We start from the raw sequence: 20,351 nt of genomic DNA, 5'->3' as shown, positions 1-20,351 counted from the left end.
AGACAAGGAATATAAAATCAGTTTATTTGCGGATGATGTTATAGTATACTTAACAGAACCAGAACTATCAATAAAAGAATTATATAAGAAATTGAAGGAATATGGAGAAGTGTCGGGTTACAAGATCAACATAAATAAAAGTGAAGCAATGCCTATGAATGATGCGGATTTCTCAAAATTTAAGAAAGAATCACCATTTAGATGACAAATGCAAGCAATAAGATACCTAGGTGTACAAATAAACAAAAATCTCGGCCAACTATATAAACTCAATTATTATCCACTAATGAAAAAATTACAGGATGATTTAGAGCATTGGAAAGATTTACCACTAACACTAATCGGAAGGATAAACTGTATTAAAATGAACATTTTTCCAAGGATATTATACCTATTTCAGGCATTGCCAATACAACTGACAGAGAAATTCTTCAAGGAGTTAAAGAAAATAATAAGGAAATTTTAATGGAAAGGGGGGAAACCGAGGATAGCACTAGATAAATTAACAGAATGGTATAAACAAGGAGGCTTACAACTGCCAAACTTTAAAAATTATTATAGAGCCGCACAATTAAGATACCTATCAGATTTTTATCAAACAAGGGGAAAGCCAAATTGGACTAGATTAGAATTAGATAAAATAGGGGAAAAGACACCTGAACACATATTATATAAATGGGATGAAAAATTGGTACAACATAGAAGTTCTCCAGTATTACATCATCTACTCAATATTTGGAAGAAGATTCATGTAGAAAGAAATAAAACAAATTGTCAATTACCAAAACTAATATTGACGCAAAACAAGTTACTCCCTTTTACAATAGATAACCTTTCCTTTAGAGAATGGGAGAAAAAAGGGATTAAAAGAATAGAAAATTGTTTTTCAGGAAATAGATTATTATCCTTTGAACAAATGAAAGATAAATACAATATAACTCAAGATACAGCACTGGCATATTACCAATTGAGATCCTACTTGAAGGATAAATTAGGAAGCAGTTTGAGTTTGCCAGAGGGAAGCAATTTTGAATATGTGATTACAGATACAATGATAATCAAAAGATTTATAACAAATATGTATATTAAACTGCAAGGAAAGGAGAATGAGGAAACAAATGGTAAAATTAAACAAAAATGGGAACAGGATTTAAATATAAAGATAAAAAAGGAAACATGGGAGAAGTTATGCTCTGGAACGATGAGAAATACAATAAATACGAGGTTACGTATGATACAATATAACTGGATACACAGGCTATACATTACACCTGAAAAGTTAAATAAATGGGACCCAACAGTATCTGATAGATGTTTTCGATGTAAAAAAGAAATGGGAACAACAATTCATGCAATCTGGACATGTGAGAAAGTAGAAAAATTTTGGGAAGATCTAAATCAGATATTAAATAAAATAACAGAAAACAATATACCAAAGAATCCAGAGATCTTTCTCCTAAGTAACATAAAAAACAAAGAATTTGGAATTGATTTGGAGGATGCACAAAAAAGATTTGTTAAGATAGCTCTAGCCGTAGCATAAAAATGTATTATGTCAACCTGGAAATTGGAAGATAATTTGAAAATACAACAATGGTATATAGAAATGAATAAATGTATTCCATTAGAAAAAATAACATATAGTTTAAGAAATAATATTGAAATATTCGAACAAATATGGGAGCCTTATATTAAACACAATAGCAAAAACCTACCGGGGACAATCACTACCTAAGTTAACGGAAGGAAAAGGAAATGAAAAGAATGGACTCAGTGGAATTTCTGGTGTATTTTTATTGAATGACAACATTGTCTGACTGGTTTAATGTATCCTAGATTTTATACCTTAAATGGACGGGAGGGGGAGAAAATGACATTGTATATGTGTGAAAAGGAAAAAATGTGTATCATGGTTAATGTGATTTATGGTGTGAAAAATAAAAAATTATAATAAAAGACTCTGATGGGCACATGGATGCAAGAAAAATAGAGGGTTATGGGTGTGAGGTAGGAAAGGTTATATTGTTGAGTAGGATTATATAGGTCGGCACAGCATCATGGACAGAAGGGCCTGAACTGTGCTGTTATGTTCTATGTTCTAAAACACCAGGGTCAGGCCAGAGAATCCAGAAAGTGGCTGGTACGGTTAACGTAGCAGCTAGCACTACACTGTATAGCGCCAGCGATCGGGATCCACTGGTCTCTGTAAGGAGTTTGTATGTGGTTTTCCTCTGGAGTCTCAGGTTTCCTCCAACCATTCAAGACACATCGGGAGTTGTAGGTTAATTGGGCATCACAGGACCGTGGGCTGTATACCGTGCTGTAAGTCTATATTTGAAGCTGTTTTTAAATTTAAAATTTAATACCCTTGATACAAAGGTAGGCGGAGAAGCAGGTAGTGTGGAGGAAACAGAGAGACTGCAGAAGGACTTAGATAGGGGTGTATTGACAACATGCTCCTTCTGTCCATCACCTGATTACTGAGCAATGCCACTGAATAAAGAAAAGATTGTGGGTGCCTTAAAGTGCACGAAGCAGATGGAATTGCCCCAGAAAACAAATGTTGGAGGAACGGATGGAGCAACACTTGTGGGAGTGGGAAGGAGTAGTCGACATTTCAGATTGACACCATACATCAGGACTGAGAGTGGAGATAACCAGTAAAAAAAAAGAGTGGCCATAATGAAACTGGGGCCGGTGATGGGTGTAACAAGATACGAGCCCATGGTATAACAGGAAACCTACTGGCATAGGTAGAGCATTAGCCAATCGGCAGGAATCAGGGTCAGAACACGGGGATCATTTTCTGATTGGCTGCCAGTTGCTTGTGATGTTCCACAGGGGTCAGTGTTGGGGCCGCTTCTTTGTACAATGTATATTAATGATTTAGAATATAAAATAAATAGCTTTGTGGCTAAGTTTGCAGTTGATACAAAGATAGGCGGAGAAGCAGGTACTATGGAGAAAACAGGGAGGTTGCAGAAGGACTTAGAAAGGGAGAATGGGCAATCGAAATACAATGTCGGGAAGTGTAAGGTCATGCCTTTAGCTGAAAAAAAATAGGCAATTATTTTCTAAATGGGGAGAAAAAATAAAATACCCAGATGCAAAGGGACCTGGGAATTCTTGTTCAGGATACCATAAAGATAAACTTGCAGGTTGGGTCGACGGTGAAGAAGGCAAATGCAATGCTGGCAAACATATCGAGAGGAATAGAATACAAGAGCAGGGATGTGGTGTTGAGGCTTTATAAGGCCCTGGTGAGACTGCATTTGGAGTTCTGTGAGCAGTTTTGGAATCGTCATTTAAGGACAGATGTGCTGACGTTGGAGAGGGATCACTAGAATGATTCCGGGAATGAAAGGGTTATCATACGAGGAGGATTTGACAGTTCTTGGCCTGTATTCATTGGATTTTAGAGGGGGAATCTCATTGAAACATTTTGAACGTTGAAAGGCATCGATAGAGTAAATGTAGAATGGATTTTTCCCCATGGTGGGAGAGTCTAGAACAAGAGAGCACAATTCAGGATTGAAGGGCGTCTGCTTGGAACAGATATGCGTAGGAATTTCTTCATTGAGAGGGTGGTGAATCTGTGATATTTATTGCCACAGGCAGTTGTGGAGGCCAGGTCAGTGGGTGTATTTAAGGCAGAGATTAGCCCCTTTCAAATTGCAGCACCTGGGTAGTCTCCTGGGGCCCAGGTGCGATTACAGGAGCAAAGGAACTGAAACCATCTTCCAAATCGCAGGAGGATCTTCTATGCATTAAGTTGGCAACCTGGCAATTTAAGGGGGATCCCGCCCCACAATGACACATTACGCACTCACCAGAAGTACTACCGGATGTTCGGATGCTGGCTGCCCGGTGACGCACGCATACAAGTGCTAACATCACTGGAATAAATGGGTCGACTATTTTCATTTTCAAATCAGCTGTGGATGAGACCTAGGTGTGTTTAACTGGGTTCCGTGACTATTACTGAGGTAGGTCAGGGACCCGGTTGGACCTTTCCAAACTGTCGCGTAACTGGGGCACTAGCCATGCAGATTGCTTGGTTAACCCCATTTTACACAGCAGTTTGAAAGGGCCTAGTGATAGGTTCTTGGATACCCAGGGCATCAAAGGTTATGGGAAGAAGGCTGGGGAGTGGGGCTGAGTGGGGAAATGGATTAGCTCATGAATAAATGGTGGGGCATGACCTGATGGGCTGAATGGCATATTTCTGCTCTTATGTGTGGACTGAGGAGGGGTGATGCACAGTTGGAACAGGGGGAGTTCCTGCTAAGTTCTTCCTACAGTTATTTTCTGCTCGAGATTCCAGCATCTTCAGGCTGGATCAACAGGCTTATTGCAGTTACCTCTGGTCCACTTGCTTCTGCAGCACCCTGTTCAGCTCATCAATTTTCTGCTGTAGCTTCTTCCTGCGCTGCTCAGGAGGGAGGTGACTCAAATCTTCACACACTGTCAACTGTAGAGAGCAGAATCTGGTTAGCAACTGGAAAAAAAATGGGAGGACAATCAAATGCAGTAAATAAAAGGTCAATCAAATGGTCAACTATACAAGCAGTGGTGGGTAGAGGGATTACAGAGTGGAGGGTAAACTCCATTCTGTCCCTCTCTTTGACACGAGATGTGCAGCGACATTCAACTCTAATAAGAATCTGTTTATTTCGCTACAAACCTCGTTGCTCTCCTCAGCAAGTGAAAAGACATCCATTTTTTAAAAATGTAAACATTCAAGGGAAAGTGTTCTGACTGGCTGCAATACCCTCAAGTGGAAAGCCTTGTAAAAGATAGTGGACGCAGCCCAGGACTTCACAGACAAAACCCTCCTCACCATCAAGAACATCTACAGGGATTGTTGCCATCGGAGAGCACCATCATCCAGGACCCACACCAGCCAGCACGCGCTCTGTTCTCGCTGCTGCCATCAGGAAAGAGGTATAGGCGCCACATGACTTGCACCAGCAAGTTCAGGAACAGCTGCTCCCCCTCCACCATCAGACCCCTCAACCACAAACTCAGAAACTCATTTAAGGACTCTCATTTTGCACATTATTTACTTTTCAGTATTTATTTTCTGATTGCACTGCCTTCTCGTTTACATTTCTCGCTTTCGTAGACATTTCTTTCCAAATACTGTTTTTTTATGCACTACTGATAAGTAGAAATTCTGCCTGGCCCACAGGAAAAAGAAACCCAGGATTGTATGAGATGTCATGTACATACTCTGACAATAAATCTGAACTTTGAACCTGTTGAAATTTGAACCTATTCCAAAGCTGTGATCATCATGCTGTCAGCCCCCATCCCCATGTTGGGAAGTGTTGCTGTCAGCCCCCATCCCCATGTTGGGAAGTGTTGCTGTCAGCCCCCATCCCCATGTTGGGAAGTGTTGCTGTCAGCCCCCATCCCCATGTTGGGAAGTGTTGCTGTCAGCCCCCATCCCCATGTTGGGAAGTGTTGCTGTCAGCCCCCATCCCCATGTTGGGAATTGTTGCTGTCAGCCCCCATCCCCATGTTGGGAATTGTTGCTGTCAGCCCCCATCCCCATGTTGGGAATTGTTGCTGTCAGCCCCCATCCCCATGTTGGGAATTGTTGCTGTCAGCCCCCATCCCCATGTTGGGAATTGTTGCTGTCAGCCCCCATCCCCATGTTGGGAATTGTTGCTGTCAGCCCCCATCCCCATGTTGGGAATTGTTGCTGTCAGCCCCCATCCCCATGTTGGGAATTGTTGCTGTCAGCCCCCATCCCCATGTTGGGAAGTGTGGAAAATTCTCCAAATTCAGGAGGCTTTGTTCCTCTTAATTATTTGCAGCAGGAATTGAACGATCCCGATCCGGAGTTCATTAATTTGACTATTCTCGTGCATTTGTTTTGCATAATGGAACCCAGAAACCACAGTTGGGATGTGGCATGATAAGCTCGATTATTGTGTCCTTATCTGTTCCATCTTCAGATGCAGCCCATCACTGAGATTCAAATAGACACTGCTAACAAAACTAAATTCGTTACAGTATATTCACTTTCCAAAATCTAACAAGTGCTTTCATCAAAATTATCAAAAAATATTGAGATAGGCCTTCACCACTTTATACTTAAAGGGGTCAGCATTTTGCCTTTTGAAACAGCACGATATGCAGTCATCTCCCACATCAGGCACAAGCAGCAACTCTGGACGTTACTATCTCTCCCCCAATCCCTTGTCAACCATGCAACATTCAAATTGCAGCCACAGACTTGTTACTCTGCATGACGGGGGAAAGGATTTCCCCCTGGGGAAAGGATAGCCACACCTGAGATTGTAGCACCATGGTGGCTCAGCTCTACTGGGCAGGAATAGAAATGACCAGAGACAATGGTTATTATGTTACGAGCCCAGAGGACCCCAAAACCCAGCAGCAATATATATTCACCAAGACAAATGGTTACTTAAACAAAAGTTGCTTTTAATGATCTTTAAACATGAAAATAGAATCAGCTCTGGAGCACCCGCATTAACTTACTTAACCTAACTTACCCCCCCCCCCCTTCTAAAATGTAATGTGTGTGTAAGTTCAGAAAAGTTATTTGGTTCACAATCCAATCTCACTTCTCATTCCTACAAGTTCACTGGTTGCAGGCAATTCTTGTACTGAGCACAAAATTTAACATTTATGTAGTTCACCAGGCTTTGGTGCTTGAAAGGTAAATGGTTACCACTCAGTTTTTCAGAGAGAGATTTGTTGTTCCAGGACTGTACTTCCATCAGTCACCTCAGTGTCTTGCTGACGAAACTTGCCCCATCAGGGTTCTCCAGATGATAACCTCCTTCTTTCAGGTCACCACAGAGTTCCTTTTTGTTTCCCTTATTACAAGTGAAACATTAGACAGCCTGTCCTCTCCTCTTGCATGAACCACAAGGGCTTTGACCAGGCCGTCTTCCAAACGGGCTGTCCACAAGCCTGCCAGCTTGTCCTGTTCCAGTCCCAGCTTCTGTCTGCTGGCTGTAACACTGTACAAGTGATCTGTGTGTGAGTCTCTCTCTCTCTCTCTCTCTGACAGAGACAAAAGCCTATTTGACTCTCTCTGCTTGCAAAACCACATGACCCTCCGAGAACAATAAATTCTCTTCCAGACAGTCTGCGGCTCCAGCAAAATCTTTCATCTGTTGCCTTTTGTAAACAACAATCCATTTGTGAAGTCTCTTGAGCACTCTTCAAAGCTCTTGCAAAACCTCTGGGGCCCCGATATGTCTAGCATGGGGCAAAGCTCCAGTATTTTAAATAAGATCTGTTTTAAAGTGTTTGTATGTAACCTACTCGAGCAAACCTACCCCCAATTTATCTCCCAAAAACATATCTATATACTGTCACAATTGGGGGTTCTAAAGTTATGGGGCAGGTGACTTCCTCTGTGTTGAAAAAAATGCAGGTGCTCCAGAGCTGATCTAATGGCAGTGTAAACCCATGACGAGTGGAGACACAGTGCTTCCCCACTAGGTCCAACTGCCTAGTCTGACTGCCGTTGTCTCTGTACAAGCTTTAAACATTTAAAATTCTGCGGCCACAGAGTCTGGGCCTAAGATGATGGCGCCCCTGATCGACAGCGGCCAGGAAAGGTTGCAAATTCCGAGAGAGTGGAGGACTGGCGCAGGGCACCAGAAAACAGGGAGACCCCTCCATTTGAGAAGGAGAACCAGAGGAGATGACCCACCGGATGGTGACCATGTCGAGAGACCAGGGAGAGGCTCTGAGGCCTCAGACAGCAGGCTGTTGGTGACTCCAGGTGAACGACCTGGGCAGGCTGCGGGCACGTGCAATAAAGGGACTAGCCCGAGAATAGTTGGAGGGGGGGGGGGATCAGGTATCAGAACTGGGACACGAGAGGTGCCGAGGGCTTCCTGATTATGTCAGAGGTTTGCATCTGGAGCTCGGGTGGCTGATGGTTTGGACTGAGTCTGAGCGGCTGCGGGAGCACTGGAGGTGAATCCACGGACACTCAGTCACACTGAAGGGACTCTCTTTTGCTTCTCTTTCTCTTGACTATAAGGGGCACCAAAATTTCTGCTGATAGCGACTCTGTCTGCATTACGGTAGACTAGAGGAAATTTCATGTAATGCCACATTTTAAGTTTTATTACATGACAATAAAATAATCTTGAATCTTGAAAAAAATTTCCCCTCGTGACCAACCTATTAGAATCTCTTTTCTTGGGCAAGGAAGATTTGGACTCCCTTGTCCTAAAAAAAAATAATTCTAACTATTTATCGTATATAAGCCCCTCAATTTTATAAAGTCATCCATCAGCTTCTTACATTCCAATGAGTATAGACTTTCCAACTATTATTTTAACTGCAGCCCTGCATTGGAGGCAACATCCTGGTGACTCTCTTCTGCGCTCTCTCTATTTCTACCTCTTCCTTCCAAAAGGGTGGCAACGAGGACAGTGAACAATTCTTTATTCCAAAAGGGTACTGCCTCAGACACTTCGATACCTTGACCATCTTCATTCCCCAAGATAAGGACATGTACAACCCCTCCCTCCCGAGTAGGACTCTCTGCCTTCGATAACCTTCAAATGTACTGTATAAATTACCCCAATCTTATGCAATCCCATTAATATGAAAATTACAGCAGCCTGTTGCCTGTACACTACCTTCCCTTCTAATTCTGTTCTAATTCTCACCAAGTGTTGGAATACCTATTGTGTCACCCCACTGGGATGTTTGGTGGTGTAGCTTGGGGGTCAGATTAAAATAATTTTCCAGGAGTCTGTGGGCACATCAATGTAAAATCAAGGAGAAAGAAAGTGTTAGCACAGAACAGCAAAATGTTTGTCAACAAAACCACACCAAGAGAGCACAAGATAATTTTAGATGCACCGCAAACATCAGGCGAGCTTTAGTTCAGTTAATCACATACAGTTATGACACTGGGATCATAAATCTAACTTTTTTTAAAAAAAGGACAGGGTGGATTTTCATTATTCTCGCATACTAGAAGTAAGGAATGGGAGAAAGAACAAGGAGTGGCAGTATTGTTTGAGAAAGGTATGGCAGTGTGGGCGGGAGAATGCCCCAGAACAACATCAGATAGAATCTCTCTGGTTCAAATTCAACGGATGGGAAGGTTACTGTGAAAACAAAGACAGACGCAGACTTCAGGTAGGTGGAAGGGTGGAGGGGTGGCAGATGAAATTTAATGAAGTGTTGTTTTACATTTGTAAGAGAAGTTGTAATATAAAAGAGATGCAGCAGATCCAATCCTAGCATTGGTAAGCAGGGGCTTATGAATAGCAGGCATGGCTCGTGCCCTTGAAGGGGAGGACATTTGAATGGGGGGTTACCACTTGAATGCTCTCCCACTGTTCAGCAGTGCCACCGCCACCCAGGATATAGAAAGAACATACACCTGTTTCTTCTACGCTCTGTACACCCGTCCTACCCTTTCACTCTCAACTTATACAATGTCATATACAACATGGCGGCCACCCAGGCCAGCTCCTTGTCATCATTTATTTTGACGCATTGGCCACCCCTGCCATAGGCGCTATTTTGCGTAGATACGCCCCTGTTGGATAAGTACGTGAAAGGAAAGAATTTGGGGTGCATGTGAAAAACTGGGCAAAGCTGGATTGCTTTTACTTTGGACCAGTGCAACCATTCAGTGATACGAGTTTGCTCCTGCAGACTTGTCACACCTGCACAGATCAGAGGAGATTGGAGATGAAAAATAAATGCTGGCTCCTCCACCAATATCTCAAAAAAATCTCAATACTCCACCAGCCTTCAGCTTGCCTACTTGCCTCTTGGTACACATCATCTTCCCCTCACAACTCACTTGCCCTCGTAGCTTTGAGTTATCAGATTTTGGGGAAAGAGTGCACAAATTTAAGGTCATAGATCAGGCCAGCTCGAAAAAGCCCTGGATCTGCAACGCAATTAGGAAAACAGGTCATTCCATTAACCAGCTGTCCCTCCCAGTCTGGGTGTGTCAGACCAACGATGACAGTCAAAAAACAAGGTAGAGATAACCAACTACAGTAAAGAGGCCCTAGTAATTGGAGTGAATGCAAACAGGCTTGTGGGGTCGATGCAATGCATACATTTGTTTGTGGAGGTTTGATAATGACATCGAAAACTTTGGCAAACTTCTACAGATGCGTAGCGGGGAGTGTGTGCTGACCGGCTGCATCACTGTCTGACATGGGGCCACCAATACCCGAGTGGAATGCCATCCAAAAGGTTGTGGTCGCAGCTAGGACATCACAGGCAAAACCCTCCCTGCCTCTGAGAACATCCACGAGAAACACTGCTGTCGGAGGGCAGCAGCGATCATCAAGGACCCCCAACATCCACTGTTCACCCCATGTGCAATGTTCTCGGTGCTGTCATCTGGAAAGAGGTCTAGGGGCCACCAGACTCACACCACCTGGTTCAGGTAGAGCTGCCACCCCTACACTATCAGACCCCTCAACAACAAATGCAGTCAGAACTAATTTCAGGGCTCTTACTTCGCATGTTATTTATTATTGAATATTTATTTTCAGAACTGCACCGTCTGTTTGCGCTTTCTCCTGGTTTACACTTCTCTCTCTTTTGTATACGCATCTTTTCTTGAGATAGTTTTTATTCTGCGCTGCCGAGAAGTCGAAATTCTGCCACGCCCGCAGGAAAAAAGAACCTCAGGGTTGTATGAGATGTCATGTATGCACTCTGACAATAAATCAGAACTTTGAACATTTACAAGGCTAATAAAGAAAATAATGCCCGTACACCAAAATAGAAGCATGAACATCAGGTAGTAAAAGAAATGGACAGAAAGGCTTTTTACACTGACACAACCTACTAAGGAGCTGGGCAAGCAAGCGTGTCATTGATTCCCAGAGTACTAGAGCTGAGGCGGACCCCTCTACTGCCTGACTCACTGAGTTCCTCCTGCAGTTTGTTTTGTTTGCTCCACTATTCTCATCTGCTCCCCTTACCCACAATTAACACCCCCCCCCCCCCACCCGAGGAACCAGGTCTCCCCACAGAGCACAATGCAATTGAGGACAAGCTTTGTCCGACAAACCAAATTGTTGCTTAGAATCTTTGAAGGATACCATGCTGTCCCGAATGATGCAGCACTAATAACTCGCAAGAGATCGACACCATGCAGGACAAAGCAGTCCAACTGGTATCTCATCACTCACACCCAGAAACATTCAGTCCCTCCGCACCACTGCATTGTGACATCTATGTCCACTAAATGCACTGCAGTTATCCTATCAGACAACTGAACCCACCACGTTCAACAGCAAGGATGAAGGCAATAACCTCAATAAGTCGGTAGATTCACAGATGGCTAGTTGAGTGGTGGTGCACCAACAACCTTGCACTCATTGTTCACAAAACCAAGGAGATGAGTGTGGACTTCAGGAGGAAACCAGGAGAACATGAAGTGGTCAGCAGTGGAGAAGGTCAAGAACTTCAAATTCTTGGGTGCCAACATCTTCGAGGATCTGTCCTGGTGTTGATGCAATCATGAAGGAGGTTCACCAGTAGCTATACTTGTGAGGAGTATGAGATTTGGTCTGTCACCGATGTCCCTCGAAAACTTGTACTCTGGAGAGCATTCTGGCTGATTGCATCACTGTCTGGTACGGAGGTGTCAATGCTCAGGACAAGAAAAAAAACTCCAGAGGGTCGTTAACTCAGCCTGTGACACGACAGGCACCAGACTTCACTCCATCAAGGACATCTACAAGAAGCAATGTCTTAAAAAATCAGCCTTTATCCTCAAGGACCCCCCAGCACTCAGGCCATTGCCCTCTTCAGTCTGTCAATTAGGCAGGGGTGGCGTGGCAGGAGCCTGAAGACAGCCTCTTTCCCACTGCCATCAGATTCCTGAATGAACAATAAACCACACTGTAGACACTAACTTGTCTTTTTCTTGCATTATTTTTATTTATGTTGTAGGTGATGTATATAAATGTTGGCATTGTGATGCTTCTGCAAACAAATTTCGTGATGGGCTCATGACAATAAATTCTGATTCCAATTCTCTTGGCATCCATGTGGTCAATCCTCATCAAATTTGCAGTGGTAACTTCCCATAGCTCAGCAGAAGTGCTGCAGAGCTACTTTAGTGTCACAGGTTCAATCCGGACCTTCAGAACTCTGTGTCGCGTTTTCACATTTTCCCAGTAACCATGGAGGAATTTCCCCCGTGCGCCCCCCCCCCCCACCCACCGCCTCCAGTTCTCTGGTTTCCCCTGACATTCCAAAGCATACCGGCTGTTAAGTACACGGCCCTCTCTATAGGATAAATAGCAAGAATCTTTTTTTTTAAGGACAAGGGAATCCAAATCATCCTTGCCCAAGAAAAGAAGATTCTAAAGCCATGTACATGTACTCTCCATCCCACCATTTTATTTGGACTCCTGCCGACATTTGCCATTGATGGAGGGCTCAAGCCTGAAACATTGGTTCTGTATCTTTACCTTTGCTATATAAAGTACACTGTTTGACCTACTGAGAGTCTCCAGCCTTCTGATTTTACTTCCACAAAATAACCCAGGTGTAGGTGAGAGATAGGATAAACAAGGTGGGGGGCAGGGGGGGAAGGGGGTGGAGGAGAAAGGAAGTTATTGTCTAGTGCAGTCATTCTCAGCAGGAGCTCTATGTCCCCTCTGGGGCCACAGCACCTTTAAGTAAAAGCCATCGGATTCCTGAATGATCAACGAACCAAAGACATAGCCTTTCCATGCACTTTTTTAATTGATATTTCGAAAGTAGTTTATGTGTTTGCGCTGTGACGTTGCTGCAAAACAAAATGTGATTTAAATTATGACAATAAATTCTGATCCTGAAGCCTTGTTTTCTTTGTACCTCATGTAACATCAATATATTTCATGTCGTCGGTAGGAGAGAAGTATGGAAGAAAGCAACTAAACTTGACTGCTTCACAGGGAAAGGGGGCCCATAAACTTTGAGCAGAATCGTAAGGGGACCATAGCAAAAAAGAAAAGTTGACAATGGCTGCTATAAGTGGCTCTGGCAAGACTGCAGTTGAAATATTATGTATGGGGCAGACCTCACTACCTAACGATGGATATACCGTACTTGTGTTGGAGGGGTTTCGGCAGAACAATTTCTGAGAATGTCTTTGGAGGTGATATAAAGTAAACGGACCTTTTGGAGAATAATAATGGGGGGGGGGGGGCATTAGCCAAAAAAAAAAGGTTGAGAATGGCTGGTCTAGAACAAGGGTCACAGTTTCAGGATAAGGAGGAAGTCATTTAGTCCTCAGATGAGGAACATCTCTCAGAGCAGAATTCCTGCCACAAAAAGTTGCTGAGGGCCAAATCATTAGCTGTATTCAAAAGGGAGTTTTATGTGCGCCTTATGGCTAAAGGGGTTGAGGGATATGGAGAGAAATCACAAATAGTGGACTGAGGTCAGATGATCAGCCATGATTGATTTCAGTAAAAACACAATGCTGGGGAAACTCAGCAGGTCAAACAGTGAACTTTATATAGCAAAGGTAAAGATACAGAACCAATGTTTCGGGCTTGAGGCCTTCATCAAGGTACAAGCAAAATGTGGGCAGGCACCTGAACAAAATGGTGAAGGAGGGAGGGGTGGGGGGAGGAGCAGTGCCCGACAGGCAGGAGGTAACAGGTGGATAAGGGAGGGAGGGCACACCAGCAAAACAGGGGGGGAGGGGGGTAAGGATCTGTGAATGGAGAGAGAAGGGGGTGGAGAGCAGGAGGGGAAAAAAAAGAGGGATGGATAAGAGAGAGGAAGAATGGGGAGTGAGCTGGCAGAAACTGGAGAAGTAGTTGCCTACATTTTGTCCATACCTTGATGAAGAGCTAAGCCTGAAACGTCAGTTCTGCATCTTTACCTTTGCCATATACAGTGCACTGTATGACCTGCTGAGTTTCTATAGCGTTGTGTATTTACTTCAACCCCCGGTGTCTGCAGACGTTTGTGTTTTACTTCATGATCATATTAAACAGTGACGCAGGCTGGAAGGGCTGCATGGCTTGCTGCACCCATTTTCCAGCAATCTTGGTGAGAGATAGAACAGGTTACGGAGATACAGGAGGGGGAAAATAATCTGATCACCGGCAGAGAACAGTGGTCGATGTCGCAAGTGTGCGGTGCACTGCACAGGATGCAGTACCACAGGAGAAGTCTGACAAGATTTATTAAGATTTTACATAACTTCCTTGCTCTCTCTTTTTTTAAATTCTCAGCTTGTTTACCAAGACAAGAATGTGGGAGTTCCAAATCGAGGGGTAATTTGAAACTGCCAGCAAAGAGCACATATGTCAAGCACTCTCCATAATATATCACGGCTAACTTGATTTGCTGCATAGTTTCACAGTAATTATATCTATTCTTTTTCTTTCGCCCTTGGATTTTGGTCATAAACCTAGACGTGTGTATGACATCTGGCAGGAAACAGGGAGAGGGACTAGAACAGTATGACGTTCTTCATCGAGGTCCTTGTGCTCATCAGATTTAATGACACAGTTCACTACAGTTGATAACACATCGTTGGTTTCCCCTGCCCATCACCCTCTCATTCTGACCCAAAATGGCTTTAAACAAAAATACACAAAACCTTCCAACAATGACATAAATGGTCGCAGTTTACAGTATACTCCGAGATCATCTGTCAGCATTCACTGAATTCCAAAGGAACAAAATCACTTCCTAGCATATAAATTTCCTTCCCAACTCAATCAAAGTTATCCCAGGACATGGCTGGAATGATTATTTTAATTAAAAAATATGCATCCAATTTGTCCAGAAAGAATTTTTTTTTCCTACAAACCAAAGTAGATGTGGAGACATACTTTTTCTTCGGCATACAGCGCGGTTACAGCCCCTACCAGCCCACCATCCTGTGCCACCCAAATACCCCAACCCCCATAGGAAACCCACGCAGATAAGGGGAGAATCTACAAGCGCCTTACAGAGAGTGCTGGATTCAAACCCACGTCGCTGGCGCTGTAACAGCCTTCTCTAACCCAAACTTTTAGAACAGCGGTTTTCATAATGCCCCCGAAACTCACATTCCATCATAAGTATTCCCTATGCCATCGGTGCTCTGTGATTAGTAAGTGATTACTTAGGGTGGGATGTGAGTGGAAAGAAAAATGTTTGAAAACCACTGTTTTAATCATACCTCATGGACTAGTTATATGCATGGTTTCACAACTCTAAAGGAAATGGACCAATGACAATTTTTCTCAAGCGAAATATTTCAGTAACAATTGGGTCTAGAGCAGTGATTCTCAACCTTCCTTTCCCACTCGCATCCCACCTTAAATAATCCCTTACTAATCACAGAGCATAGGTGGAATGAGTTTAGCAGGGCATTCTTTATATGTCGAGGGCAGAGGGCGTGGTGACACCGACCAAGGCTGGGGAGGGGAGGGGGCGCCACAACCCCCACCCCCCCAACATACATAGAACACACATCACCTTCTTCTCCACTCCATCCACCCTCCCTCATCCTCCTGTTCACTCTCCACTTATTAAAAGGCTGAAGCCAAATACAACATAGTGGCCATCAAAACCAGCTCTCGCGATAGGTTGGCCACCCCTGCCATAGGTGTTATTTTCCGTAGATATGTCCCTGCTTTCAACCTCAAGTTAAATGGACCCCCTCACCCCCTACCCTAGGCTAGTCCCATCAATTCCCAGGAGTCGATGTCAACCACTTTGGAGACCCCTGCTCTAACTGCGACGTTCATATTTTGCTACCCATATTTTTCCCATGACCATAGAAGCAGCTATTTGGCCAATCTCATGTTAGTCCTCACTTCAAATCTTTTTTTAAACCAGCCTATCTCTCTCTCTCGCACAGAGATTCTCAATTTCCCAACTCAACAATTCAAAACAATCTTTGGCACCCTGCACACCATGCTTCCCACATGTATTTTGAAGCATTGTTGCTGCGGACCGTCAATTCAATAGTTCATGAAGTTTTCGATCAACTGAAGTAACATGGATACAGACAGATGTTCGATGCTGTTTGATATATACGCACTAGTCTGCAGAGATTATGTAATATCCAGTCAAGGAAGGAAACCAAGCATCTAAATTTGTGGACGACACTGGAGACAAGAGCTAAAAGGGGCCTCATGGCAAGGTTGGCGTAGTGGTTAGCGCAACGTCATTACAGCACCAGCGACCCGGGTTCGAATCCACCGCTGTCTTTAAGGAGTTTGTACGTTCTCCCTGTTGGTTTCCTCCCACCCTACAAAACTTCCAGGGTTAATTGGGGTACTTGGGATCGTGGACCAGAAGGACCTAATTATTGTGCAATCTAAAATAAAAATGCAGGTCACTGAGAGATGAGGTTGCGAAGCTATGTGCAAGGTCGTGAGATTTTGAGGAAACAGCACAGAAGAGGATTGTGCGATGAACTAGAGGCCTTGAGACGATCTGGAATTTAAAAGGGCCGCAGAACAGGAGAAAGTAGCCAACTCTGGTACATCACTCAGGAGGAGTGATTGTGGCAGTTGTAAGGTGAACACCAACCAGCTGTGAATATTTAGCAAAATTCTTCAGAGGTTAGAGATTGCATGGAAAGAGGTCCGACATCAATTTGTCAACCACGATTCCTACATGAATCCCATTTTATTCTCTCGCCATTTCTGCCCGGATTAAGTCCTGATGTAGCAGCTCAAGTTGGGATCCCATGCGTGCCGAGGCCGGTCTGAATCTGAGTCACTGGGGCAGTGAGACTGCATCACATGTCACCCAGGACCGAAAAACAGAATTTAAAGAAATCAAGATATTCAGGCATTCACCAGAAGTGTACGGCAAACATTTTAAACTGGGGCAAAATTAGAAACAGTGTGCTATTACTTCTTGAAGGTAGCCAGGAATGAACTTTTCACCTTTGAATCTGCAGGGGTCGTCTACTCATCCAGTGCTCCCCTTGGTCTCCTCTTCGACAGAGACTGGGTGCAGACCGGGAGATCGCTTTGTTGAGCACCTTGACTCTGTCCATCACAATAGTGTGGATCTCTGTGGCCACGCATTTCAATTCCCCGACCTATTTCCTTGCTGACTGTGATAGTACAGATCTATCACCAATGTAACTGTATCTAGACTGTGCTTACAGCGATTGACTGAGAGCTAAGCCACGCCTATTTTCTGGGCCTTAAAGGGTTGTGTCCCTAGCCAGGTCGGATCATTCCGGACTGGTCGGCCACCTGTGAAGAGCTCCTGTCTTTTGCTAATAAAAGCCTTGGTTTGGATCAACAAGTCTTTGATTCTTTTGACGAGCTCTACACTGACATGCCTGCCCATGGTCTCAAGCACTGCCAGACTGCCAAATTGGAGGAACAACACCTCACCTTCAATCTAGGCACCTGCATCAACTTCTCTGATTTCCATTAAACTCCATGCCTTCTCTCTGCTCCTGCTCTCTCTCTCTTCCCTTTTCACTCTGCCTCCTTTAACAGAGCCAAATCAATTCTCACCTCTCCTCTTATCATATCCAATTAACACCTTCTGTTGGTCCTCTGCCAGCCAAGTCTTCAGTCTTCATTCAGATGCCTCTGTATTCTTTGCTTATTCCTCGAAGAAGGAACATCAAATGGATGCTGCGAGTCCGGCCAAATTCCTCCAGCATTTCTATGTGTTTTTATTACTTCTTACATAGGGCAAAAGAAACAAGCTCAAGGTTTTTCACTTTTGCAGATGTTTTGCTGCAATATAGAGTCCCAGATTTGTTTAGGGATATGTTTGGGGATTTTTACAATGACATGATAGCCGATTCGGATATGATTGGTCTGACTTGTTCAGTTGTCTGCATTGAGCTGTCAATGTGAAAAACAGGTAAATTCTTTACACTCAACCCCACCTGTGGCTTCACTGTTGCCTAGTTCTGGAAATACTTCACTCACTAAAGTGTGTCCACGAAGCGTCAGGGTTGAAAAGCAAATACACTGCAGGTGTCGTAAATCTTAAATTTAAAAAAATACAAAAAGCTGGTCTGGTCAGACAGCCTCTAAGAGAAATGGCCGGTTGATGAGTGATCGGCCCAAACCGTCAACAAAGTTGGCTGTCCCGCTGAGTGTTTGCAGCATTACATTCAGTCACGGGGAACTAACTGCAGAGTTGATTAAAATGGATCATTAAGAACAGCAATTCAGCTGACCTACCAGCTCCATCTGTTCTGGCTGCTCTCCCCTGCAGGCTGTACACGGAACAGCAGACTGTGAAATCCTTCCTTGTTCGCTGCTTTCCATTTAACGTTGAAAAGTCTGACCACATTTGCTATCAGAAGTCACACTTCCTTCTCGCTAAGCCCTCGTTCCAGAGGAAGAGATTGCAGTGTGATCAGCTTTCTTCCATGGCTTTGGCAAATATGGATCTCCCATGGGTCCAATGCAACTGTCTTCCCCTTTCTACCTCTTTGGCAGAGTTCGCTGGTTTACACACACCCACAAGGGTCTCTTCTCAGCATTTTTCTTACCCAGCATACCGCATCTGCCAACAGTGTCCTGCTCCTGACCGGATCATCCATTGAGAAAACCACAAAATCTTTCTCACCATTGTACTGTATGAACAATGACCTTTTAACAAAAACACACAGAAATGCTGGAGGAACTCAGTTGATCTCCATAAGAGGTAAGGATCTATTATCAACGTTTCGGGCCTGAGCCCTTCTTCAAGGAGCTTATGTAAGACATGTATCCAAACACACTTTCTATTCAAAAGTTTTATCGTGGTGTACTTCTCACAGGAGGAGGGCAGTTGGCTAATCGAGACTATGCTGGATCACAGAACAATCCTCTCAATCCCATTCTTCAACTTACTTCCTTATAACCTGATCCTGATGCAGGCCGCCATCCTGTTAACTTTGTACAGGAGCTCTATCGAGTGCAGCACAGTGTGGCACGGTTGCTGCCGGGCATCAGATTGGAGGTCAATCCACAGGACCCTATGAGTGGCAGAGCGGATCACTGGTGTCTCCCCTACCCCATCTACCGGGATCTTGTCTAAAAAGGGCTTGCAAAAAAATATATATATATTGAGGACCCTTTCTGCCCACCCCCACCCCCCACCGCCACCATCTTCCAGCTACTCCTGTCGGGGAAGATATACAGGAGTATCAGAGCCAAACCCACCAGGCTGAGGAACAGCTTCTTTCCACGGGCAGGAAGAATGCTGAACGACTGATGAATTGCTTGAACCTCTGAGACGATACTACTTATTTAACAATATTTATTTATTTTTTATATATCTAGTGCATATAAATCACTTGTAAATATGTGTGCTATTATCAATATACTGTATGTGCTTGCATGTTCTGCACTGAGGACTGAAGAACGCTGTTTCATCCAGTTCTACTTATACCATTGTATGATAAACTTGAACGTAATATAGGTACTGTGCATAAGTATCAATTATCTGTATGTGTGCAGTGTTTTACACTGAAGATCAGAGAACAATGTTCTATGGGGTTGTACTTGTGCAATTGGATGATAAATAAACTTGAACCCGTACTAACTTCAGCCAAACCAAGGCCACCCTTAAACTGGGGGAACAACACTTAATTTTTGGTCTGGGCACACTCCAACCATAAGCTACTCACATATGCTTCGCTGCGAGCTCATTCTGTTTTCCCCTCTGTCTCCTCCAGATTCTGCCCCCTTCCCTCTCCATTCAGAGAGCCATCCCCCCTTCCCCTGTTGCCCCCCGCTCTCTTCTCCACCAACAACTTCCTGTCTATTGGACAGTGCTACTCCCCCCTGCCCCTCACCTTCCACCATTGTATTTGGGCACCTGCCTACATTTTGCACATACCGTGCTGAAGGGTTCAAGCCCAAATCATTGGTAATGCGTCTTTACCTTTGCCGTATAAAGTACACTGTTTTACCTTCTGAGTTTCTCCAGCGTTGTGTTTTCACTTGAACCTGTACCAAATCATTTACAAGTCGCCACATTGCATTTTCCACTCAGATCTGTCGGTGATCAAAATGCTGAACACCTCCACTCAGCCTCCAAGGTTGATACCAAACTTCTCTTCCACCCTTACTAACTTTGAAACCCTCCCATGCCTTTTGCCACCTTGCTCTGTCATCCCTGCAATCTAATGTCTCCTGACACGCACCCTAGTTCAGACTTTGTGCAGAAAGGGGAATGGGGAAGAGAGGTATCTTGCTTTTCTTTCAACTTTTTCCAGGGTTCTGATAAAAGGTTTTCAACTGATTCTCTCTTAATACACGACCGCACCTGCTATTTCCAGCATTTATTTTGAAAATGACCTGTTAAAGAATTATAAGGATTCTCACTGATCCTCTGCCATGATGGGTCCCCTCCTCCCCCTGCAACTCCCCAGTTCT

At 44.0% G+C, this 20,351-nt stretch overlaps 1 protein-coding gene across 5 annotated transcripts in view; it reads right to left on the bottom strand.

The window, feature by feature from the left end:
* LOC138758423 (protein Dr1-like) overlaps nucleotides 1–20,351 on the bottom strand; it is a 197,630-nt gene that overhangs the window by 12,722 nt on the left and 164,557 nt on the right. For all 5 annotated transcript variants that reach the window (XM_069927319.1, XM_069927320.1, XM_069927321.1 and 2 more), the window contains one exon: nucleotides 4,362–4,471. In XM_069927319.1, the coding sequence (XP_069783420.1) occupies nucleotides 4,362–4,471 (110 nt within the window). The remainder of the gene's footprint in view (nucleotides 1–4,361; nucleotides 4,472–20,351) is intronic.

The sequence above is a fragment of the Narcine bancroftii genome, chromosome 3 (assembly GCF_036971445.1).
Source record: "Narcine bancroftii isolate sNarBan1 chromosome 3, sNarBan1.hap1, whole genome shotgun sequence".
NCBI classification, from domain to species: Eukaryota; Metazoa; Chordata; class Chondrichthyes; order Torpediniformes; family Narcinidae; genus Narcine; species Narcine bancroftii.
The sequence above is the reverse complement of the archived record's forward strand: the minus strand, read 5'-3'. Positions and strand labels throughout refer to the sequence as shown.